At 52.0% G+C, this 25,068-nt stretch overlaps 1 protein-coding gene across 2 annotated transcripts in view; it reads right to left on the reverse strand.

Annotated features, from left to right (window-relative positions):
• Nucleotides 1–25,068, reverse strand: part of CPEB1 (cytoplasmic polyadenylation element binding protein 1) — a 41,260-nt gene that overhangs the window by 9,102 nt on the left and 7,090 nt on the right. The window contains exons 2-3 of one of the 2 annotated variants that reach the window (XM_031061015.1): nt 23,419–23,596; nt 13,901–14,089 (exon numbers count right to left, since the gene is read on the reverse strand). In XM_031061015.1, coding sequence (XP_030916875.1) covers nt 13,901–14,089; nt 23,419–23,494 — 265 coding nt within the window. In that variant the 5' untranslated portion in view covers nt 23,495–23,596. Of the gene's footprint in view, nt 1–13,900; nt 14,090–14,353; nt 14,528–23,418; nt 23,597–25,068 lie in introns of those variants that run through there. The other variant, XM_031061017.1, reaches the window with a different exon arrangement.

Below are 25,068 nucleotides of genomic sequence, written 5' to 3' on the forward strand. Positions count from 1 at the left end.
TGGGCAGCCAGGAGGGTGCCAGCCTGGGCTGCTGACAGAGAGGCTTCACTGTCCCTGGTGTGTGTCCACAGCAAGGCTGCCTGGTCAGGCCTCTGCCCCAGAGCCTGCAGACAAGGATGTGTCAGACTGCTTCCCTCACACTGCAGGTTTTCCTCCCAACTGAGGAGAATCCAGGAAAATTCCTCCCTACAAAGAGAGTTGCTTCTGAGCAGAGGGACCAGGCCATCCAAAGGTCACAAAGTCACATCCTGGTCAGTGCTGTGGGGGCAGCTGCCACCCACAAGGCGAGGGAATGTAGGGCAGGGATCCCACAGGGGCACACCACCAAGCAGTCTATTCAAAAAGAGCAAGTCTCAGCAAGCTGAATGCGTACCAGAACCAAATGAAAAGAGCAAAGCATTCAGAAATGGTTTTAATTATTCACAGGCTGCAAAACAAGGCAGCTTGCCCTGAAGCTTTCGGTTTTCAGCAAAGCAAATCTGGGATCCACTCGAGATCCTCCAAGCCCCACCTGATCTCAGCAAGCTGAACCATGAGGTTTTAACCCAGATTTTCAGCAGCTCCTATGCAGGTGAGGATTAACAATCCAAACCACCAGCCAAACCAGAGAGTGACAGCACCATGGTGCTCATGCACACTGTGGTCAGACACCAGGACAGCGTGGTGTCAGCGCCAGGGAGAGCTGCTGAGCACAGCTGAGGCAACATGCTGGGATGTCCTTATCCCAGACTGCATTATCCAGGGGCACACCTGCTGTGAAGCTGGTATCTCCAGCCCCACACCTGGGGAAAAACATCACCACCCCAACAGAACACAGGTACAGGTGGGTCCTTGAAGTATCTCCCTCAACTCAAGGCAGAGACCTCAGCAACAGCCACAACATCTTCCCACATTTGCAGAGCCTTATCCCTGCAAGATTCCCCTATTCTGGCTACATCACAGGACTAGGAACTCACCTCTGACCACACTGAGAAAGGGACCTCCTGCCCCTTGCTCTCCTGGCCAGGCAGCACCTGTGTTCACACCCAGCCCTGCAGCCACAGGAAAATACCAGGCAGCCTGGCAGTCCTTACCTGGGCAGCAGCAGCCCTGGGACCGAGGGAATGTGACACAGCTGGGGAGGAGATGCTCCCTCCTAGTCACAGCTCCGAGCAGGGCACAGCATCTCCCAGCCCCGGCAAGCCGCACTTGCTGCTCTGCTGACTTCTCTGAAGCCACGTGATGTGTTTAAAAATACAGCCGGCGTATTGTTCTGGGGAGACAGCTGAATCTGTCCGACAGGCTCCAAAATCTGATTAGTCACTAAACAGCACAAGAGGCAAAGCAAAGCAGCTGATCCCACAGCCCGAGCCTTGCTGCCAACAAATGCTCCCGCGCTGACACCCTCCTCCTGGCCCAGCCAGTGAGGGCCGTGGGTTTGGAACGCCGCAGCCCCGTGCTGACCCCAGCTGCACAGCATTCCAGAGAACCTGGAGCAGCTAATGCCAAGCAGGCTGCTACCAGATAATGCTGCCCTGCCCTGTATCTCCTGGTTAGCACAGATGTGGAATCAGAACTCTATTTAGGATGCCACAGCAAGGGTTTGGGGCTCATCAAGAGCTCCCAGGGGCATTACATGGTCCAGCTGCTCTGCCCTATTTATGACATCCTCATTTCTGCCACCACATCCACATCTCTCCCATGATTTCTCAGCTCTCACAGCAGCTACAAAACCAGTAAGGCCAGCATAAGCACACTGAAGTGGCAGGATTAGTGCCCTTCAAAAGGATCTACTGTCTGGGCATTTACCACCACACAAAACCCTGCCAGCTTCAACTGCCCCAATCCTAACCTCATGTCCTGGAAGTGCTGACATCCTGCTGTTAGCACGGATGGATTCCATCCAGTCCAGCAGCTCTGACAGCTCTGCACTGGCAGCACTTGATTACACACTCTGCAGGACAAACTGAGCTTGTGGGAGACCCCACATCACCCCAGTGGGCCTGACTCAGCTCCACCTGGTACCCACAGCCCCCCACAGGGACACTGGGAGGAAAAGCCGTGAGTCAAACTCAGCCTTTCCTCTTTTACCCTTGCTCAGTGACCAGGCTGTGGGCCCTGATGCCAAGCTGTGCAGGTAGCCTAGGAAACACCTGCATGAGAAACTCAGATCTTATTCCTCAGCACTATCCCAAAGGCATCCTGATCTAACTCCCTGGTCCAACCCACCAAACCCCTCCTGAGGAAAGGGGCACAAGAGCCCAGCACAGGCTGCCCACCTAAAAAAAGCCTTCAAGGCACTGGGGCCACACTTCTTCCTGAGGAGTTGGCCTTGTTTCCCCATCCAAGCAGACAGCTCATGTAAGGAAAAAATCATTCCCAACACACATGCAAGATGCATCAGCAATTCCTGGAGTTAAGAGCATCCCTTAAAGTCCCAAAGTGAAACAGCAAGTATCATGGAACTACTCAGGGTAAGAAAAGAACATGAGTGCAAAGAAGTATTTTTCACACCTAGAGGGGAAACTTTAACTTGGGGGGGTCAACGGGATTCCCATTCACCACTCACACACCAAGAGCTTCTGGAACTTCTGCTGCCTCTGCTCAATGCAGCAAGGGAGGCACATGGCAGTGCTCCTCTGCAGGGGACAGCAGAAAAGGAGCTTTTAATAGAATCTGGGCTCTGACTGGCACTGACTTTTGACTCGCTGCTGCAGCTCCAATGCCTGACACAGAGGCAGCTCTGCTCCATCTCTGGGCGTGCCAGCCCAGCACTGGCACCTCGGGGCTCTGTGGAACAGCCCTGACACCACAGGGCACTGCCAGGTCCTGGCCACCCAGGCCACTCCCTGGAGAAGGAGCATTTTTAAATCAAACTGCTCCCCTTTTCCTTAGCTGAGCTTTCCCTAGTAACTGCTGTTTGGATACACCATTATTCCTGCATCAACCCAGGGCCCCTAAAGAAGCCCAGGGGAGCATGCTCAAGACTCTCAGACCCATCACACCTGAGCCAGGCACTTGACAGAAACAAGCAATGAGCCCACAGTGCTGGTTTCAACTCTTGAGATCATCTCTACCTGCTGACCCCAAATTATCCTTTAAATCCCACTACCAAGCACTGAACTACCCCACTGAATGTGAGTTTACACTAACAAGCAGATCCAGCACCAGCACAAGCTGCAATTCAGAGCACACTGGGAAAGTGCCCCAACAGCAAGATGTCCAACCCAAGCACTAAGGACAGCTTTTACTATTCCATCCACCAGTGAAGACATGCAATCTGAGCACCTGCCCAGGACCCTGGAGCACACAGTTCTCTGTACACTGCAATTTGCAGCCATTTGATATGTAGACCTTCCTAGCAGCTTTGCCCATGCCCATTCTGTAAGACATGAATATAAAGATGAGCCCCAAGGATTACTGGTGGTGGCAGCTCAGGCAAAGAAGGGCTCTGGGAAATAACCACTATGCTGGTGACAGATGACAGTTTATTGCCTTGGATAACACCTTAAGAGCAGAAGGATCATTTAGGTTGAAAAAGACCTCCAATATAGAGTTCAACCTTTGACCCATCACCACTTTGCCAGCTAGACCAGAGCACCAAGTGCCACATCCAGACATTTCACCTGGAGCATTCCCTGAGTTTATGCCTGGTGGACAGAGCTGACCAGAACCTCAGCTACCTCCACAGCGCCCTTTGAACAAAATGCTTCAGCTCAGCTCTGTGGGAGACCACCCAGCCACCAGCATACAAGATCAGTGCTGCCACTCCTCACTCCTTGGTGCATCAGTTTAATCAAATTATCCAGAAACTGAGTCCTGCCCAGAGCAAAAATCTCCCTTATCCAGCAGCTGCCCAGGTCCTTCCACTCCAGTTCTTTCTCCACACTCAGAATATCAGTGGGAGCTCCCTCATGGCTGAGAACAACACTTGCCACAGGGGCCTGGAGACACACAGAGAGTGGGCCAAGGACCTCCTGCTGCAGGAGCAGCGTGCCAGGCCCAGTCCCTGAGCTGCCAGCTGTGTCTGGCACCCACAGACTGTGCGCAGGCAGCTGGACACCGTCCTGGCCACAGCCCCAGGGCCAGAGGAGCACACACACTTTCAGAAGTAATGCTCTGGAGATGTGTTCCAGCTTTTAGAAACTCACTGCAGGGCTGAGAAAGCCTACTTTGAGAAGGCCAGGACTTGTCTGAGCAAGGCTTGAGCTAGGTCACCTCTGCAGCCTGGCACCTCCAGCAAGAGGGACACTGCCATCTCCAGAAGTTTATCTGCTCAGAGATTACTCAGCACAAGAAGGATGGCAAGGTTGTTAAGACCTCCCCCTGCATCCACCAACTACTACACAGGCTGGAAGTCCATCCTTCTGCCTGGATCTCCTCACAGAACAGGAATGCTCTCTACCAGGAGGAAGAGCCAGGTTTCGGTGACACCTGCCATGCCCAGAGGCTGCAGCACCATATTCACATTTGGGGCAGGGCAGCAGAGAAGAGAAGCAGTGTGATTGAGGCCCTGGAGACTGAATACAGTGCACTTTCTTTTGTCATGCATCAAATAAGCCTGTAAAGTTAAAAAAAAAAAAAAGCTAATGTCCTAAACAATAGCCTGCTGCAATTCCAGAAAAACAGCTCGTCTGCAGTTTTTACCACCCAGCCAAGCTCTGCCCTGGTGGGGTGGGAGCAAGCTGAATGTTTTAGTCAGCCAAAAAGCAGCACCTCCTACAGACACTGAGAAACTCCGTGGCAAGAGAAACATTTGCATGTCTGAAAAGCAAATGGGCACCTCAACCAGCTCCTACAGCTGTGGTTCACCAGTGACACAGCCAGACAAGCTGCCAGGGTGAGCAGCTTGCCCTCCTCACTCACCAGCACCAAACAGCTCAAAGCTCCTGGCAGGGAAGGGGTGACCAACACCACAGTCTAATCCTAAATTTCAGCACTTCTCACCTGCAGCTGTGGGACCTGGAGCTGCCTGCAAGGAGCCTGCACAGGAACACTGACTGAAACAGCAGCAGCTGCAGTGGCAGATGTGGGGCTGGAGCACACGGGACAGGGACAGGCTTTGCTTGGCACAGGGAAGGCAGACACTGGATTCTCCCGTTTACCAAATTCTCACAGGGGCACAAAAAAGTCAAGGAAAAGCTGCAGCAAGAACAGTGACACAAATTTCTTCCTCTTAAGTGGAGCAGCCATGGGATAAGGCCCAGAGGTGGAGGGAACCGTGTCCTTATAACCCTGGAGCTCACCTGAGCAGCAGACTGGATACTTCCAGAGGATCTGCCCAGCTCAAATCCTCCAACTTTCATTACATTGCCATTACGCCACTGAAAAAACAGTCAGTGCTGTTACTAGAGGAGCCATGCAAAGTCCAAGGCACACTGTCCTCTCCAGGTTGTAACACCACAGAAGCCCCAATAATCTTGAGCCAACTGCCAGCTCTGGAGAAAAGCAGCTCCCAGAACTGCAGATGTAATCAAAGCAGCAGCAAACACCATCTAAGTAGGACCTACAGCACAACCAATTTTTTTTCCCTGAACTACAAAAGAGGAACCTCTGCCCTCACAGATTCTTCATTTGGGGCAAAGAAAAACTGAAGATACACTGGCAGCTATTTCTGGTTTGCTAAGAAGGGGGCAGGGGAATAAAAAAGGCAGCATGATCCCACAGCTGAACCACAGAATTAGACTCAGGACACCTGAGGTCTATTCTTGGTTCTGACACCAACATGGTAAGTCACTTGCCCTGAAAAATGGAAACAGCAGCATAAGTGGGAACAAGTAGAAGATTATTGCATTAACATCTGAGAGCACTGGTCCTCTGCTGGCACTGAGAGCAGGGCCTGGCTGACAACAAGGCTCACAGCTTCCTGAGGCAGGGAATTTACTCCTGTGTGTTTCTAGGAAGAGAAAACAGCTGCCCAAGGTAAATATAAAAATCAGAAAAGACAGCTAAAATGCAATTCAGGATTACAAGTGCCCAGGTAATTGCATTCACTAAGCAGGCTGCCACAACCACAGTTGTCTTTAAAAAGATCAGAACACTGAAATACAGCAGGTTTTAACATGTATCAGTCCCAGAGAGATTTAAAAGCCAACATATTCAGGTCAAATTCTGCACAACAAGCATCATCTTTGCAAGCCTCAAGAACAAACACTTCTATATTTAAGTACCAAACTCCTCTCAATTATCTGCTGCAACATCTAGGGTGCAAACTGTGCTGTGTGTGTTACCTGACGTGATAACAAGGGTGAGTGACTCACCCTCAGCAGCATCACAGTTTGGGGGTGTCAGGGCCAGGATACACCTTTAGAAGGGGGGACTCTCTGGAAGGGGGCAGGGTGTTGGCCAGACCCCTTTGCAGGCTGCAGTGAAGGAAAAACAACTGAAAAAAAGACAGACTTTAGTCCCAAACTCCATTTTCCTTGGGAAATGGCACACAAGCCTCACTGAGGCCTTCAGCTGGCATAAAGCCACTGCCAGACTGGCACTCCCAAACCCCACCAGTGATGCAGGCTCCCAGTTACCTTCCAGAGGTCTGCACCCCTCAGCATCACAGCTTGGGAGTTCGCCTCACCTTCCCCTCCACAGTCTTGGGGAGAAAACCAGGCAGAGGGGCCAGGAGGGATGTCCCCATGGCCATCTCACATGTGTGGCACCAGCTGCTGTGCCCCAGAGCAGCCTCTGTGCTGGCAGCAGCACGGACAGCACCCGTGATTCAGCTCTTTTGCCATCACCTAAGGGACCAGGCACAGGGGAGCAAGCCTGCAGATGGGGATAGAAGGTGCAGCCCAGGCTGGAGATGCCTTGCCCAGTGCCCCAGCCCTACAGCAGCACCACTCAGCCTCAGTGCAGTGACAGCTCAAGGACTGCTGCATCCTTTGGAGGGGGATGATTCCCGAGCCAGCTCAGGGGAGGTACCACTTAACAGGGTGTTTTGTAGGAACAAGAGGCAGAATTCATATCTGGAACCCCCTTGGGCTACATCATTTCTGCCACCCTCCAGCAGCTTTCCTACCCTGCTCTGAGCAAGAGCTGGACTGGATAACCTCAACCTTCCAACAGGAGCTGCCCTAAAAACCCCAGCCTGCCAAGAGCACTGCAGGGAGCCCACAGCTCTGCCACAAGCACACTGGGAGAGCAGGTCCAAAAGCTGCTCCCTGCCCAGCTCCATGTGGAAGCAAGCACTCATGTCAGCACGTGCTGTAGAGTTTGCAGTAAAGGCAATGAGTCAAAAACACATTCAAGACCTCTTCTGGAAAGCTCCCATGCTCCTGATGGAGCTGCAGTACAGCCTTTTGAGCCTGTTCTGCCCAGCAAGGAACCCCCACATCCACTGCTTAGACATGCAGCAGTGCAAGGGCTGGAGGAAAACCTCATCTCTCATTTGACTGGTGCAATTTTGGGGATGAATCCTACTCCAGGCCAGGGTTTGCACACACTAAACCACTCTCCCTGCTGCTACCTCCATATCAATCACAGCAAAGACTAAGCCATGAATTGCCTGGGGCAGTTCAGACCCACCAAACAGCAGCTCCAACGCTCTCTCTGGAAGGGAATGTGCCTTTTAAGCCTCAATTCCAGAGTGAGCCAAGAGAAATGTTCTCCAAATCATCACTAAACAGTGCCACAGGGCTGCTCCAGAGGCCACAATCAAACACCCCTCCCTGGCAGAAGCCAAGGGGAGGGTTTTGGGTGGCACATGCCTGCTCCCACAAGCTGCCTCCAGCATAGGACTGGAGCTGCCCTGACCCACTTCAGGTCTGGCTGGATACAAGCAGAGATGCTGGTTGGGTTCCTGTTCCAGTTACTCCTCTATTTGCATCTTCTGTTTTACAGCATCAGCGCGGATAAAAATAAATCTGTTTTAGGAGAAGCTGCTCAAATGGAAGCTTAAAGAGTTGGACTGAGAGCAACTTCCTTTAGAAACCAATTGCAAGCTCAGGTTTGATACTTCTTTTACTTATTTGATACATATTTTATTCTCTTAAGGATCAAATACTGCCGCCACATGAGCAGTGTGCAGCTTTTAAGTGCTTCCCACTCCCAGCACGGGTGGCTGGAGCCAAGCACTGAGGAATCAGACCACTGAGCATGAGCAGCTCTTACAGAAACACGTTCAAGGAACAAGTGCCCATTAAGTACCCACATCGAGTAAATCCTTAGAAGAGTGCTACAAGCACTAGGATGGCATGGGACAAGCTCTTAGTAAGGCTGTCTCAGGTACTCCTGGAAAACCAGCACCGAGCAGGAGACCCAGAGAGCCAAACCAGCTCCCAGCTGTGTGCCTTTACACTGTTATCATCCACAACCTTCACACAGAAAGCAACACCACATCTCTGCTTCCAGCACTACAGTCTGAACACCAGCAAGCTGCTCCCAAAGATCCAGGCTGCTGGAAAGTCTGTCCTCCTTTCAAGGGAACAAAGCATGCCAAGAACATGTAATTCAGGACCACCACCAAAACTCTGGATACCTATTTTCCTGAACCAAGCACAGGTCCAGGGTCAGCAGGAGCTGCCCTTCCCTCCTCAACCCCACAGGACAAAGGAACATTTCACTGAGTTTCCTAGGCATACTTGGGCTTACATGGAAGTAAGCATCACCCAGGTGAAGTGCTCTCCCCCCTCACCCCAAGCACCCCTTTCATTACAGAGCAGGAAAAATCCTCCTCGGATATTTTGATGCCAACCTGGTGTTGTCCAGACACTGAGCTCTCCCATCAGGATGCACCTCTGAAATACTTCTCTAGCATAAGGAGAAGGATTCACACACCGCCAAGCTGGAATACACACGAGCTCAGGACACACCTAGGTCAGCTGAAACCAACTTGTCCAAAAGACAGCAGGAAAAACAGCAGGGAGAGACCTGGACATGCACAAAGGAGAGCTCTATGGAGCTTGGCATGGGTTAGCCAAGCAGCAAATTAAACAGATGGAGAACTGGAGACCCAAATCCTCTGCCCCAAGCTCTGCATCCAACCACTCAAACCAGCAGCTTGAGGAAAGCCAGTTATTGCCATGCTGTATCTATAAACAGCCACCCCAGGCTGAGCAGCAACTCTCCCCTGGGGGGCTCAGGTGCCCTCCACCACGCACAGCATTTGAGGACACTGAAAACAGCCTGACCTGGGGGAGCAGCGTATGAATCCCTCCTGCTGTTATCAAGAAGAAAGGCAATGAGTCCATGACAACAACCGTTCTTCCTGTGCAACAGGTCTTTTCTTTCATCTTTCAGATGGGGGGCTTTGCCTTGAAGACTTCAGAGAGATTCATGCTCTGAGGCCTCGCTATCTGCCAGGCAACACACAACAGACTGCCCGCAGCTCCAGCCTGGCAGATTTTAAGCAACTACAGATAAGCAAGCTTATTGCAAAAATGAGTTGCTGTGCTCTGGGAAGCAGAAGAGCCAAGGGCTGGAAAGATTCAGCAGCATTTTCCTACCATGGGCCATTTCCCCAGAACCAGAGCGACAGGAGCTGCAGCTGTGCAGGCTGGAGAATGAGACAGCAGCAGCCACCCCGCAGAGGGCACAGATGAGGCTGGAGCTGCAGTCTCAAGAGCAAATCCAAGGAAAAGCTCAGATCTGTTGCTGCACCAGCAGCTTTAGGGTCACACAACAAGCAGAGAGGCAGATGCAGCAAGGTGCTCCACCAGATGCCAGCAGGAAGACCTTACCTCGAGAGCCCAACATCCTCTCCAGAGGACCTGATCCTGCTAAAAACACTCCCAGGTTAGCACTGCAGACTTAGCGTTAACAGACTGGTTTTAGGATGATTTCCCTGTGGGCAAGTCTGCTGTCCCACATAGGGACAGCTCCCAATGTAGGGCAGGACAGACCAGCCAGACCGAGCAGCTGCCATGCAGGCTGACAGCCAGGCAGGGAGACCCAAAATCTGCACACGGATCTGCTGTGCTCTGCTGCTCTCCAGGCAAAAACTGGATCAAGACCCCATTTGCCTGCACCCCTTGAGAAACAGGGCAGTGAAGGTAAAGGATATCATCAAGGGCAGTCCCACCTCACTGCCTCTGAACTCCAAGATCTCAGCACACCTGGCTGCCTACTGGGAGGCTAAAGACAGGGAAACACGGCCTCAAGAAACACAGAAGGGCAGGACTGCAAGTGTTAAAGGCCAGCTTCCTGCACAAGTCCCTCCCCAGGTCACAGAGCAGGCTGCTGGGACTTGCTGAAGTATTTCCAGCCTGACAGATCTAGTGGCAGCAGAGGGCTTGAGACACTTTGCCGGCTGTGAGACAGCAGTTCCATCCTACAGCCGGGAAGTGCCAGCAGCTCGAGGCTGCAGCAGCCACTGCCTCCAGAGAGCCTCTCCAGGCACCAGCAGTGCCTCTGGCACGCTCCCCAGAGCTCAGCACACGCCCTCTGTGCATTACAGGCCTGGTGCAGAAGGAAAACTCCTCACAAATAACCCTGCCTGGGCGCAAGGGGCTCAGCAGCCCTTTGGGAACAGGGGATGTAGGCAGGACTGGGGCATAAAAAACCAGCCCCACTGCCCTCCAGCCTCCAATCAGCTGGCATGTGCTCCTACTGCACCAAGCTGTGTGGTGACAATGCCCTGGGAGCACAAGGTGACACCAGAAAGCTTTGCAGGCAAAGGTCCTTCCCAAGCTGAGGAAGCTCAGTGCTGGCAGGGACCAGACAGAGGAGAAGAGGTCCCCAGCTCATCAGTACTCAAGCACAGCACTGCAGGGGACCACATCAGCAATATTTTTAGCCTGATTGTTCGCTATTTTGTTGCATTTCCACCCTTCCAGCCACCTCTCTGTGGGTCCGCACAGCTGAGTCACTGCTGGAACCTTCCAAGCGCTCGGGTGCCAGCAGCACAACAGTTTGCTTGGCACTGCCAGCCCTCCCCCGTGCCCAGCGCTGCCGCAGCCTCACCTGCCTGCAGGACACCCCCATGGAGAGCCCAGCCCTGCCAGGCCTCAGCAGCGCTCAGACACAGCAACATCCTCTCCATATCCTCCCTCTTTCCATCGCTGCACACACAGGCCAGCTGGAAGCACCAGCCTCTGCCAGCTCCTCAGACCCACAGAGCTCTCAGACACGGGACACTTTCTGTCACCCAGTGTGTTCCACAACCTTTCAGAAAACACTTCTGAACTACAGGCCCTCTGCTCCCAAGGAGCTCCGCTGCCACTCCTGCAGGGCCCTGAGGAAGGGCTAAGGCCCCCCACAGAGATGGGAGGTGTGGGTGGCTGAAGCAATACAAAGCCGTGCACAGGACCAGCCTTCCACCTCCCCAGCCAGCACCTGCCATCCCCACAGCTCTCAGAGCAGGAGAGTAACAGCAGCCCGGACCATGAAGCACTCCTGGCCCAGCTGCTGCCCGCCTGCAAAGGGAGTGTGGGAGTGAGAAGGAGAACATTGTCTCAGGATCACAACACCACCAGCCACAGGGCACTGGACCCTCTGCACAGCCACTGAAGGCCAGAGGCTGCTCTGTACAAGCAGTACAGCTGCACTTGGGCAGGTCTTACATCCCACCAACTCCCCCTCTGTGCACTAATGGCAATACCAGGAATCAGAAGTGAAGAAGCAGGCCTCTTCAGACAGCACTGGGTGCCATCTTCCACCAGCTGTTACCACATGTGTCACAACCACCCGGTGGGCACAGATCATCAGAGCCCAGGGCTGTGCTTGAGGCAAGATCCTCTCCACAGCTCTATCCAGGCCTCTGCGGCAGGCAGGAGCTCCAGCACAAAGCACTGCAGTCAGTGGGGGCACCTGACACCAGATACACCTTCTGTGAGCAGAGAGGTCACCAGAGCACCTTCAAACCCCCTCCAACTCTATCTCTCTCCTGAAACCAGCAGCCCTTCCACCCCCTTAGCAGTAAATTCCCACCAGCAGCATGGCCCTGCCAGCCCCACCACCCAAGCTCCGAGGCGCAGAGCCCGCCCCGGGCTCATGCCAGCCCTGCTCGCCTGCCTGCCGGAGCACTGCGGAGACATCCACGCCTCTGCCAAGGCAGGCTGGCAGGAAGCTGGCCAAGAGAGCTCTGGAGATGGCTCCAGAGGAGCAGGTGGAGCTGGGACACCCGCACCGAGCGGCTGCCCCCACGTGTGACAGCCCCGTTCCGCAGCACGCTGTGCGCCGAGCCCAGCGCCAGGGCTGCGGGCAGCACGGTCACTCCAGGGGATGTCACCTGCTCCAAGTGTGCTCTCCGTCCATTAAAGACCCTGTGACACAGGGAACTGCAGGGCTCCAGTCTGCCAACAGCCAGAAGGGGCTCCGAGCAGAGCTGAGGCACCTGGCTGGCCCACTGCACACTAGCAACTTTTCTTTCCTTCCTCCTTCGAGGTCTCAGCTGGCAATGAAAGTACAGGCAGGAGTGTGCGGTATTCCCTGGTTCATTAGGGGAAGCCCACAGGAGCATGTGGAGGTTTGCTCACTGGAGCAGAGCAAAGCTTAATAAAGCTACCGCAGCTGGGCTGCAGGCAGACCTCAAGTGCCCATGCCAGGCCCCACATGCCAAGTCTTGTGGAAATTAAATGCAGAAACTCAAATGAGCTGTGCAGATTGAGCTGTTCAAACTCTGCTATCCCACTAGTACTTTTTTTTTTGCTCTTTTACAACTCATGCAGCAACTCAGGGCTGTGTCCCAGAAGCCCTTCCTATGCTCAGGACAGCACTCCCTTGCCCCTCCAAACATCTACAGAGGCAAGCCCCAAGCCCCACTGCCCAGCTCCCCCAGCCAAGAAGCTCTCTATACTCCTGTCAGCACCAACTCCATGCCTGGGGCCTCTGTGTCACCCAAGTCTGCACAGCGCTGCACTCCCCTTTTAACAAAGCAGCAGCATGCTGCTATAAAGGGATGAGTTTCTGTAGCAACCAGGCTGTACTTGTACAAACTCTGCCAAAGCACTAGATCTTTCCACAGACTGATACTTAAATGAACACACTGTTTGTGAAACTGGTTTTTACATGCCTCAAAGGCTAGCAAGTGAACTCTTCTCTGTTTTACCCCTCTGCTCCAACACCAGGCTGACAGGATGCATTAAGTTTGTGCATGCAACACTCCTTTCTCCTGGGATTTTACAGGGAACGCCAGTGTCTCAAACAGTTAACTGGACCCCACATCACTCCAGGGGGGGCACCCAGCATGCCTGGAATCCCCCAGCTGATCCCAGCTGCAAAAGCAGACAGGAGCGGATCAAGGGGGAAGGGCACATCAGCTAGCAGCGCGTGGCTGCAAGCCCACACCCTGCCCATCACGTAGGTTTGCGCTGGACCAGAAGAGTTAAAACAAGGAGCCATTCCACTGCATCTCCTGCAGCCCACTGCCAGGCACAGCCCGCTATTTCTAGTTGAGCGTGGGAGTGGAGAAGGATCCCTCCAAGTCTCCCACCCAGCCCCAACCTGGCTGAAGTTGTTGGGTGCCGGCTGTACCACACCCCACAGCAGAGTTGGGCAAGCGAGGCTGCCGGGACTTCGGCAATCGGGCACGGAGGGGACCCTCTGCAAGCACACCCCTCCCCACCTGCAGAGCTCCCTGCCACCAGGGATTTCCTCAGGCTGCCGGAGCGAAGTTCAGCCTCACTCCTACCCAGCGTGTTCAGCCTCCTGACACCACACCCCCCACCCACTCCTTCCAAACACAGCAAGAGGGTTTCTCCTCTCCTGGTGAGGTTATTCCTCCAGCAGCATTACAGCTCTGAGCAAAACAACCCTGGGCACTTCTCATCTGCAGTGAGCTGACAGCAGAGCAGAGGGGGCTGTGGCACAGGCAGCCACAGCCTCCCCAACTCAGCTGTCACATTACACAAGCAGCACGGCTCGAGAAGCCCCCATTAGCCGCCGCCAGCGCCCTGTTACACAAGCACATCGCTCCACGTTAGCTTGAAACCAGCCAAAAACACACACAAAATCCAACAACTGTTGCTGCATGTGTCAGCAGACTCACCGGACTGTGTGCTGGTTTGTGCTGCAGTGTCAGAGTCCTGGGTGCTCCAGGGTCTGTCCCACCCTGTCAGGTTGAGAGACTGCAGGCCAAGGCACAGATCGTTGGTGTCTGGGAGGCCACGGGAAGACTCTTGCGTGGACGTAGGGAAGAGCATCCTGCTTGCCACTGCTTCTTCAGAGCCCTGGATGTCTGCTCGGATGGAGAACAAACAGAAGCTTGAGAGTTCAGGGCTGCTTTTTTCTTTTTAAAGCAGGAGTTTTCCAAAGCATTAAGCCCCAAGCCAGGTCTCGTGTCGCTCTGAAGCCACAGCTCCTGCAACCAGCAGTTGCACCCCAAAAGGGAGGGCTACCATATGTCCAGAATCCAGCCCCCCACCCCCCTCGGCCCCTCCACCTTCCTATCCCGTCTGCATTACTGACTGGGTCAGCATGTGACCAGGCTGCTGATGCTTACTGTGCTGACAGTGACGTCACTCTGCCATGCAAGAGAACTGCATCAGCTCTTACAAAATAAAGGTAAGAAGAAAGGAGAAGATTTCCCCTGACAGACAAGACAGTAGCAGAAGCAAAGAGGAGCAGTTCCAGTAAATCAGGGGAGGCAGGCAGCACAAAGCAGGGCTCGTCGGCACAGCAGACACCACCAGGCTGGAGGCAGCAATCCCCCCAGCAACGACGAGAGCAGCAGCGACAGAGCACAGTTAGTTTTAGTGCTACCCAGCTCTCCTGTCCCCGCCTCCCTCCACCCACAAAACCCAAAAACACTTTAGTCCTGGCCAGCTTCCAGCTGCTGGCTCCGATTCAGAGCCGATGCAAAGCTTCGCAATTCTGCTGGCATAATCTGTTCGGTTGAGCCTGGCCACTGTGCCTCACTGACTCGGCATTGTTTACCCCTGAGTTACAAGGATAACCTTCAACCCCCCCACCCGGAGAGCAGCCCATCGTCCCTGCTCCAGCCCCAGAGGGCACATCCCCCTGGTACAGGAGGAAGAGGACCAAGCAGACCCATTTCACATCAGGAATTTTTCATGGCCTGTTTACCTTTCGCCCACCGGGTCCCCCCTTTCCCAGCCCTCCCCTCCCTTGCAGGGTGTTCACAAGCCTACAGCACTGGAGATGCGGATTCTCGCCTTGGTTTAAGCCCGTGCCAACAGCCTAAGGAAACGCAGCAGGTTCATAGTCTGAGAATTCCAGTTTAACGCAGGGATCTGGGGGCTGGTGAAACCACAAGATGCTCAGCTGTGCTACCCGAAATCTGAGTCAGAGGGCATTTATAAGCCAACTCCCAAGCAGCAGCAGCTGTCTCCTCCTCCTCCCCCTGCCCCCACAGCCTCCCACTGTGCCATCAGATGTACACCTCACTCCACACACCGCTCCCGGCTCTTCCGCAGGCGCTGCAGTCGCTCCAGTCTGTCACATTACCCCTCACGTGCAGTCCCAGCCATCCCAGACAGCCCGACAGCGCTCCTGGCCTCCTTTTCCACATCCCATGCCACTCGGATGTCCACGAGCAAAGCCCAGGCAGAGGCTGGAGGCAGCTGGGTAGCCCACATGTGACACAGGCCACTGCTGCCAGAGGCAGGACCCTTGTGAGTCCTTTGGGAGCACCAGCATTCCCAGACCCCAGGGAGGGCACTAAGGCACCACAGGCAGGATCAGAGCATTTAAAACCATCACCTGCTGGCAACCTGTCACCTTCCCTCCTCCCAGCTGCAGCCTCCTCCACAGCACTCCACCAGGATAGCACCCACCAGGCTGTTTCCCACTCCTAGTAGGAAACTAGTACAAGCTGTAGTGCCAATTCAGTCACATTACTACCAAGCACCTGTAACAGCATCTATTCCTCTGACAGCATCACACTGCATCTCCAGCATGATATTGCACTGCATCAATTCTTCCCAGATAGTTTTTCGATGGCTTGTTTTGGACATCTCTAACATAGGGAGGGGAAAGGATCAAGACACAGTGCTCAGCCAACTCAGTTCCCACAGCAACCATAACTTGTCCATATGAATATGTAACATTCCTGCCTTTATGAAAAGGCACAAGTGCTGTGCACAGATCCCTGGCAGCAGGAGACTCCCTTCCCTTTGGGAACCAGGATCTTGCTAGGTCTCAAAAGAATAAATCCCACCAAGCTTCATCTTCTGGAAAGCATGGACACAGAGTACTAACACACAGCAAAACCTGAATCCCAACAGCTTGGATGAAACCCACAACTGAAAAAATAAGGAAAATAGGGAACAAATTTATCTGTGACAGGAAGCACTCACTCTGCAGTATCCAGCCAAGCTTTCCCTAACTATCTGCATTTTTCAGGAAATGAACTGTTTCATTTAATCAAACCAAATCAGATTCAAGTAAAAGATCCATGATTCCCTCTGATTACTTCAATCCACATTAAAAACAAACTCCCTGCAATCCAGTTACAGCTCTAACTGTGGAAGCACAGAGCAGAATCCAGTCAGATAACCAGCAGTTTTTAATTAGACCTTTTCCCATCGGAAGCCAACAACCAGCCCAAGCTGCTTCCCCTTTAATACTCCCAGCCAGGCTAAAAGACAGATACAGGTCATCCAGGCAAAACATCAACTAAAAAAAACAAAGAACTTGCACAGATTTCTGGATTAGTTATTTTTAAAAGTCAAGAGTCCGGAGATTTGTTACAAAACAATCAATTGTTGTAGGCAGAAAAAACTAATCAGATACTAGAGCAGGAAGAATTAAATTTCTGACAAAAATTCAGTTTAAGAGTCATAACCTCAAGTTATGAATAACTAAATGCCTACCAAATACTAAATAACTTCACTTTGCAATCTGACACAGCCCAACCCAAATGCTTTACTGCAGATTTTTTCAAGCACCAACCACCAGCACAAGCCCTTCCAACCTGGATTTTTCCCTGGAGTTGCCACTGGAAGCCAACCATGCTGGCAGAGGGAGCGGCGCTGTGCTGGGCTCGTGCCCGAGCGTCTGGGAGAGACTGAGCTCCTGCCTCCCAAGCCTGTTGGGTTTGATTTCAACAGCATTATGAGAACAAAGTCCTTAACAAAACACTCCCTTCACTGGCCTTGGAGCAAGTGTCTCTCTCCTGGGTGACTCCCTCCAGGCCTGCCCAGGAGATCCCTGTAGCCAGGCCACACCACGGCACAGGCCAGACAGCGTTCCACACCACTGCCCACATGGAAAGCTGCATTTTCCAGACTTTAACTGTGAGCCCAGGATTTAAGACATTCCAAAGGCTCTAGAAGATGAGGATCTCCAGAGCTCAGCTCTCACAGGCCCAGCCCCTGTCCCCAGCCCAGCCCACACCACTTGAGGCAGGTGAGTTTCCACACAGGAAGCTGGGTTGGGGAGCTCATCTGGTTAAAACCAAGCCACAGGGAGATAGTTTCAAGCCTGGTTCTCTTCCCTGATCTGGTATGCAGCATGGCTGCACCAACCAGACACTTCAAACAAGAAAATATTTAGGAAATTACAGCCTAAGCCTGCGTGGGAAGGATCCACAGGGCCTGGCAGCAGAAGCTGTGATCCACAGGCAGGTTGTGGGTTAAGGGAGCAGGAGGAGAAGAGAGCATGATTCAGTTCCCAGCCCATAGCAGCAGCATCTCTGTGCCATCAGCCTGGAAAGGTGGTGCTTCAACCTAGCACAAAGGGGTTCAGATATTCGAGCCTTCCAGATCTGGGAAGGTCAGCTAACAATCCAGCAAACAGGGTTTTTCTTCCTCTGGGTTTTCTCAGAATGGTTAAGCAAACATGAACCAAGTCAGATCCCATCCCTGCCACCTCTACAGCCAGGACAGCTCTCCCTTTGCTCCCACACACTGATTTTCCATCAGAGCCTGAATACACATGAAACCCCTCCTTGAATGTGCCCTAAGCATCAAGGGCAGCAGAATGATAGGCCCAGCTCAGCTGTAAGCTCTTGTCTCTGACAAAACCAGATTCACCCCATGGACTAGAGCTCTGACCAAGGCTGAACTTTCAAACCAAATCTGGAGAAGCCAGAGGCAGAAGCCTTCAGAAGACAAACAGGAAGGCAGCAGCCAGCAGCAGCACTGCTTTGCCTTTCACGCTTCTCTGCACCTCCAACTGTGAAGGCTGGGAATTGCATCCCTGAAAATTAAGCCTCTCAAGTGCCTTCTGCACACAAGACAAATATCCAAGTGAAAGCTGTCAGATGAGTCAGTTGTATTCCCAAAGTGCAGTGGAGATCGTTAGGGACTTAGGAAAGCACTTGTTCACCATAAACCCACTAGTTTCAAGAGGTTTTTCTGAAACACAACTAAGCATCTCCCCTGTAATCTGAAAAGGTCCTGAAGTGGAGACACTTGCTGCTGTGTGACCTGTTTCACAGCCAGATGAAGGAGTCTGCCTTATTCCATAGCCACAAACACTTGAGCAGCTGGCAAACAGCTACTTCAGAAACCAAGGAAGAGACACTGCAACAGTCTTGCTGCTCTGCCTCCCTCTTCCAAGAGTAACAGAGACTGTCACAGAATTACAGCACCAAAAACCTGAGTGACAGAGCTCAGAACAAATCATATAACTGCTGGATCTTCAGGAACACCACCAGTCTGTGACCATGGCAGAATACAACAGCTCTAGGCCAAGTCCCCGCTCTGCAGAACACTGGCCTGGCTTCTATCTGCATATCTGATACAAAACCCAATTACTAGAGGCACTTTCCAGTAGAGAGAAGCATCATGATTGTGTAGGCAAAAACCTGGCCATGTGACACTTCAAAGGCCAACAAGACCAAGGGAAGTAAGTGTGCTCTTTTTCTGGAGCACAGGTGTGGAATCTCCCTATTCTGGATGTGTACGTGGCATCCAGCACTTCTTTGGGGCAGGCAGAATGGTTCTGCCAGCTTCAGGTGAGCTCCTGCTCAGAGTTTTACTCTGCCTTAGTACCTCCAGGTAAGCAGAGCTACCTTTTGGGTCCCTGCATCCTAGAGCATTTTATTCCCTGATTCAAGACCATGTATATCAGGTCAGCGGCATCCAGCGCTGTCTGGAATGTTTCCTTGGGGCTGCAGAGGAAGAGCAGAGGAATTTACATTACAGTATCAGAGACACTTTTTGGACCGCTAAACAAGTGATAGGTCATTAAATGACTGCATTTAAGAGCAAACAGGAAGCCGATTTAGTCATCAGCTAGTCTGGGTTTGCATTTGTCCTTCAGTTTTCCTTAAATAAAGCAGCCACAGAGTCATTAAAGCCTGATGGGCCACAACTAACAGCCTTTAAACTTGGCACCTGAAGCCTCTCCTATCCGAAGGAAGTCATTTAAGCATCTCCCATTTCTTCACACAATGGATTGTCAAGTTAGAGCAAAATAATGGCTGCTTTGTTGCTGTTAAATGAGCAGAGCTTAATGAATGAGAGATCAATGTTGCTGGGACATTTGGGGTACCTACATGTCTTCAAAGTTCCTTTTAAACAAAGCACTGCCTTCAGCTGAAACCAGCCACAGGTATACAAAAGCTACCGTGGGAGCTTTACTCCCAGCTCTACTACAGCTGGAAGTTGTGCCTACAGTTTAAAAGCTGGTGTATGTAACAGCACCCAGCAAGACCCAGCTTTAAAGCCTGGCAGCAGGCTTCAAAACCACCCAGCAGCCAAGTAAAGAAATTGTCCTTGTCCACATTCTTATTCAGAGAGGTGATAAACATATGCAACAGCTTTAAAATCACATTCCTTGTGCAGCAGCTGCTCAAGGACAGGCAGCAGCTCCAGCAGCACCACCAGGAGATGCTGACTCCTGCCTCTGTCATGGCCACACTGCCTCTCCCATCTCCAGCATCACACAAAAAGCCACTAGAGGCTAAGGCCTGCACTGAGGAGGTTCTGCCTTTCCCCAGAGAGGACGGAGGCAGCCGGACATGCAGCAGCTGTGAAGCACCACGACCCTGTCCCAGAAGCCACCAGACAGGTTCTACAATGACACCACTGCACCCTGAGCCTGGTGCTTGGAGAGCGCCTGGAAGAGCTACCCACAAACCTCGGGGGGGTGGTCAGCCCGGGCATCCCAACACAGCTGGCTCTGACAAGGAACCAAGCTCACCACTGAGTATCATCAGCTGCAAACAGATCTTTACAGACATCCAGCTGCAGGTGTGACAAGCTGAACCTGCAGCAGCAGTGCCAGCTGTGCCCAGAAGGGGATAACACTGCCTGTGTGCATGCAGGAGTGCTGAATCAGCCTGTCCTCTCACATTGCTCAGGCTGCTGCTGGACTGATCCCAGCACGGCCTCGCTGTCAGCCCTGTACAGTGTCTCCACACGTGCTTCCCCAACAGCATTAGTGAAAGGTCACGAACTTCTGCCATCTCTTCTCCACCACGTGTAATCCTCTTAGTGCTCAAAGGGGCTTCTTCAACACAAGTCCAAGCCGGGATAAATTTAGTTTGACCTGAAGATGACAATTGAAAAGCTTGAGGGACAATGAATAGATTAAAGTCCAAGCATTTACTGCTGGATAAAGTCTCTTCCCCAAGCTCTGCCATTTAAAGAGTTTAAGTTGTAAAAAGACAGTCCTTTCACCTGTTATAGCTACTACATTCATGGTGGATCTCCAGATTCATAAGCCTGCCCAAGCAAGGAATTTCATGATCATCTAGTCTAACAGTTGCTCCTGCACAAGTAAAAACCCCACAGACTCAGGAATTCTTAAGAAGTGACTTGACTTGGAGCAAAGACAAAACACCACATGAGATGAAGGGTCTCCGCTCCATTGATCACCTACCCAGAAGTGACTCAAGGGCAAGGCAAAGCAGCTCCAACAACCTGTTCCAGGCTTAACCACCTGCACTATATTCTGCATTTTAGCAATCAGCTGCTCAGCCTTACAGCCATCAGGTGTGAATTTCTGCACAACCCAAGGTCCAGGTGCCAAAGTAACTCCCCCATTTATAGATCACAGATGCCCCAGGATTCACATATTTGCTGACACTGCCAGCTTTTTCATGAAGACTCTCATTAGCAATCTATGAAACATCAGGAGCAGCTCCTGCACTTTCCAGCTCCAAAGACAGGACAAAGCTTGCAGAGCTGCTGCATTCAGGCCCTCCTTACCTACCCAGAGGACCCAGCTCCAACATTAAGGAAACAAGGCTGGGACTGCAAGGACACCAATAACTCTGAGCTGCTGAAGCTTTGGCAGATGCTGACTCATCCATGAATTTACAGCTGATAACTGCTGGCCCAGGTTGCTCTCTTATCAATACCTTCACACTTCTATTGTCCCAAGGCAGCCCTCCTACAGCCCAGCTCAGCAGGGCCCAGTATCCTTTGAGAACTGCAGAATTCTTTCCTCACAACACCGTAAGCATTTGTGTCACTATACAAGGGATTTGACACAAGCTAAAGCCCTCCTGTGTGGATAACTACTGCTGAGCAAGGCTCCCACCCTGCTCCCCAGCACTCACTGGTCAGACTGGTCTTCAGCTGCCCAAGCAGGAAAAAAAGCTGCTTAGGGTGCCCCCAAAGCACAACTTTGGTTTCCCTGCAGCAAAAATAACATTTGCTAGAGGAAGGTCCTCTTTTTTACACTCCAGTGCCAGTGTATTTGCCCTATGAGAGTTCTTCCACAGGACTTATCACCTGAAACAAGCAGTTTAACACCACTGGCAAACTCAAGAGTTTCCAGACAAGGCATCACCAGCAAGATCCTCTCCTCCAGACATCCCTAGGAAAAACCAGAGTAAATGACAAAACACGCAGAGATTTGCAAGCAGCAGGTCAGTAAAAACTCCTACTTCAGTGCCAGGCAAACACCCCCATCCCTCAGAGAAGAGTTTTCAAAGTCAAGTTAAAACTGCTGTGCCAGCTCTTAAGCCCAGACACAAAACCAGAACTAACCCAACACCTTCACATGATCAATCTGCTCTAGCATATCCTTTATAAATCAGGTTAACTTTGGAAAGCTGAAACTTAATCAGGAAATACCATGAACATGTTCTAAGAGTCTATGAAATATTCCCATTCCAAATGGAGTAGGAAGGGCTATAGCAAAGATTTCAACAAGGAAGCCAGAAACAACTCTGTCATTAACCCACTGCAAAGACATAAAAGAAAGCATTACATTTATTTCTCCTTTATGCTTCCAGTGCATCCAGATCAGGTACAGCACTGGCCACTACTGTGCCAGGGGACCAAAAAAAAAACAAACAACAAAAGAGCCAAACCAGCTCAGCACAGCAGCAAATATCTAAAAATGCACCACTAACCTGAATGGGTTAACATTCACTACACCATTGCTCAGGAGTAGCCAGCACAGCCTCCAATGCCACTTTACCAGACAGGTTTCAAGCAATGCTGGCCATGGATCCAGCATTGTGAATGGCCTCCAAGCAGGCAATTCACTTCCCCTGGTATTTCTGCAGCGCCAGCATGGGATCACATGGCCAGATCAGCCCCAGGTCCACACTGCTAAATCCTCAAACACCCAGGAGATTAAGCTGCACTGGAAGTCATCTGGTAGCAGTCATTTTGTTAGCCCAGAACAAAGTTGCACTGTACAGGCATCAAACAGACCCACACGGCGTGCAGACACTCATTTAGAGCTTTTTTCCACACCCATTTGATTAAACTAAGATTACCCACCAGGCCAAGGCAGCCCCGTCTCCATGTGACTGCAGAGAAACCTGCTCTGTCCAGGGAACACTGCAAGGTCATCAGCTGGGGAGCTTCAGCCCTTCACTTCCCACTTTGCTTTGGGACCTGTCCTGAGGGGTCAATTTGCTTCCAATAATGGCTGAAGTGTTTATTGACCCTACAATTCAGAGGCTGGAGAGGCAAGAGCAATCCCTTTCAAGTGCCCAAATCCTGGCACAAGCAAGCACTGCTGCTCAGAGGTGTGCTGGCAAAAGGAATATCAGGCACAGGTACATTTACTGGCAGACCTGGGCTGCTGCAAAGGGACAAAAGCACGTCCTTCACTTGGATAAAAATAAAGACCAGACCAAACACTCTCTGCTTTGGCACAGAACTTCTGTCTTGAGGCAGCAGAACATGCCCACTCCCCTCAGCCTGGAGGAAACAGAAGCCTGCAGCACTGATTTCATCACACCAAGCTTGCTTTGCAGGGAAGTCTGCACCCACCTGTGCTCTTACATGCATGTTAGCTGACCTGTGGCAAATGTGGTTTTTCAAAACTCTTTTGCAATTTCAATGTATGCAGCAACTCAGCCTCGCTAACCTTGGGAGCAGATGAATCCTGCCTCCAGGAGAGGCAGACTAAAGGAGTCTGCTGGAGGTACTCCCACCAGCAGTTGGCAGGTCAGGCAGGGAGCACTCACATCCTGCCCACAATGACCCACAGCACCACAGGGAGGCAAACAAGCCTTCCCAGGCACCTGCACACCGCCAGGGAATACACAGGGTACTCATTTCAGGCACACAAGCAAAGACCCCCTGGTACCAAGCATGCCAACACCCACACCACTGAGCATCACCACCATGCTGTGTGTTCACCAGGTCCCACCAAGTGCCTCCCCAGCCCAGCAGCCCCCTCCATCACCTGGCAGGGTGTCACATTTGCCTTTTGTGACAGGCGTGGTGCAGACTCCACTGAAATCCAGAGAGTTGTCCAACATGGCATTTATTCGGCGGAAAATATCTGCATTGCTGCAAGTGGAAAGCGCAGGGGCATTCGGGCTATCCCAGCAGTCTTTTATGCTCCTCACAGGATCTTCTTTCTGGTAAAAAAGAACCAGTATGTTTGTCAAATAGGCAAGTACTCAGCTTTCAACACATTGTGGAAAGCCTGGACTGCCTCCAATATTCACATTAGCTTAGGTCTTAGCAACACTCAAACCCAATTCGTGGCATTAAAGAAGCAGTTAAGCAACCGGGTCAGTAATTTGTCAGCAGAGCACACTGGAGCAGACTGCCCAGCACACACAGGGACCAGGGATGGACTCCAGGCTGACAGCCACAGCAAACCAGCTGGGTTGTGAACACAACTCCTGGCTGTTTTTCTCCAGCCCATCACAACACCAGCAAAGATCTGATTAATGAGGGTACACACCTTCTACCCCAAAATCAGTCTCCTGACTCCAAGGGACAAGTGGGATGCTCACGGTCCAGGCAGACACCACAAGGAACCACAGGAGTTCCTACTATGCACAGCAGAGGAGTACAAGGCTCACCTCACTACCCATCATCTTGGAGTTCTGAACAGTATCTTGGAATGATCCAAGTCAGCAGCAATCACTTCAGGTTTGCAGAAAAAAACCCAAACAACACTGCTTCCCAGCTAATCAAACAGCCCCAAAAATGCTGAGGAAAGGCAGAAGATAAAATCCTGATCATCCCTTCAGGCAGCGGCACCTGACCACAAAGGCAGTTACCCCAAACCATCTCTGCTTTAGCACAACCCAGCGCGGACACGGATCCACCAGCATCCTAAAAAAGGATCACCTCTTGTGAAGCTTCTGCCTGAGAAACATCAAACCCCTCCCGCACCCTGCTGCCGGTCCGGAGAGCCGGGAAGAGCAGCTGCTTCCCAGCTCTGCTCACAAGCCACTGACATGCAGGCTCCTTCTGGAGCAGCTGCAACACATTCGCGCCTCTGACAATTTAGAAGCCGCTAAGCTTCATCGCTAGCAGCGTTCTGAGGCCGAGGACAGGTCTACCCACCACCCAAAAGCCACTGCAGAACTCTGCTCCCGAACACTCTGAGCCATCGGTACGGCCGGCAGCTGAGACCTGCTTTAAAGAGAGGAGCAGGTGAGGCACAACGCCGCCAGTCCCGGACTCCAAAGCAGAATAGTGGCCATTGAATCAAGTTAAACTCAAACCCAAAGAACTGAAAAGCATCAAGTCTGGCAAACGAGCCCCTGCTCCTCCAACACACACTGAAGCTCTAAATGGGGCCGTTTGTACTTGTCAAGAAGACAATACAGGCACCGCTTGGATGTGCTTCTGCAAGTCTCAGGCCTCACTTACCTCCCGTTCTGCTTCACTCACAAACAAGCCTGAAGCACCGAGCTGGTTTTACTTTCAAATGACCCATTGCGGGTCGTTCAAGGAGGCTGGTCTAAAACTGAAGTTCACACGGAGACGGGAATATTAGCCCAGCCCACGCCTGGCACTTACATTCCACCCCCCACATCGTCATTAGAGGCGCACGATGTGATCCTTTTGTCCAGCTACCCACCACATGGGT

The sequence above is a fragment of the Geospiza fortis genome, unplaced genomic scaffold (genome assembly GCF_000277835.1).
Source record: "Geospiza fortis unplaced genomic scaffold, GeoFor_1.0 scaffold317, whole genome shotgun sequence".
NCBI lineage: Eukaryota > Metazoa > Chordata > Aves > Passeriformes > Thraupidae > Geospiza > Geospiza fortis.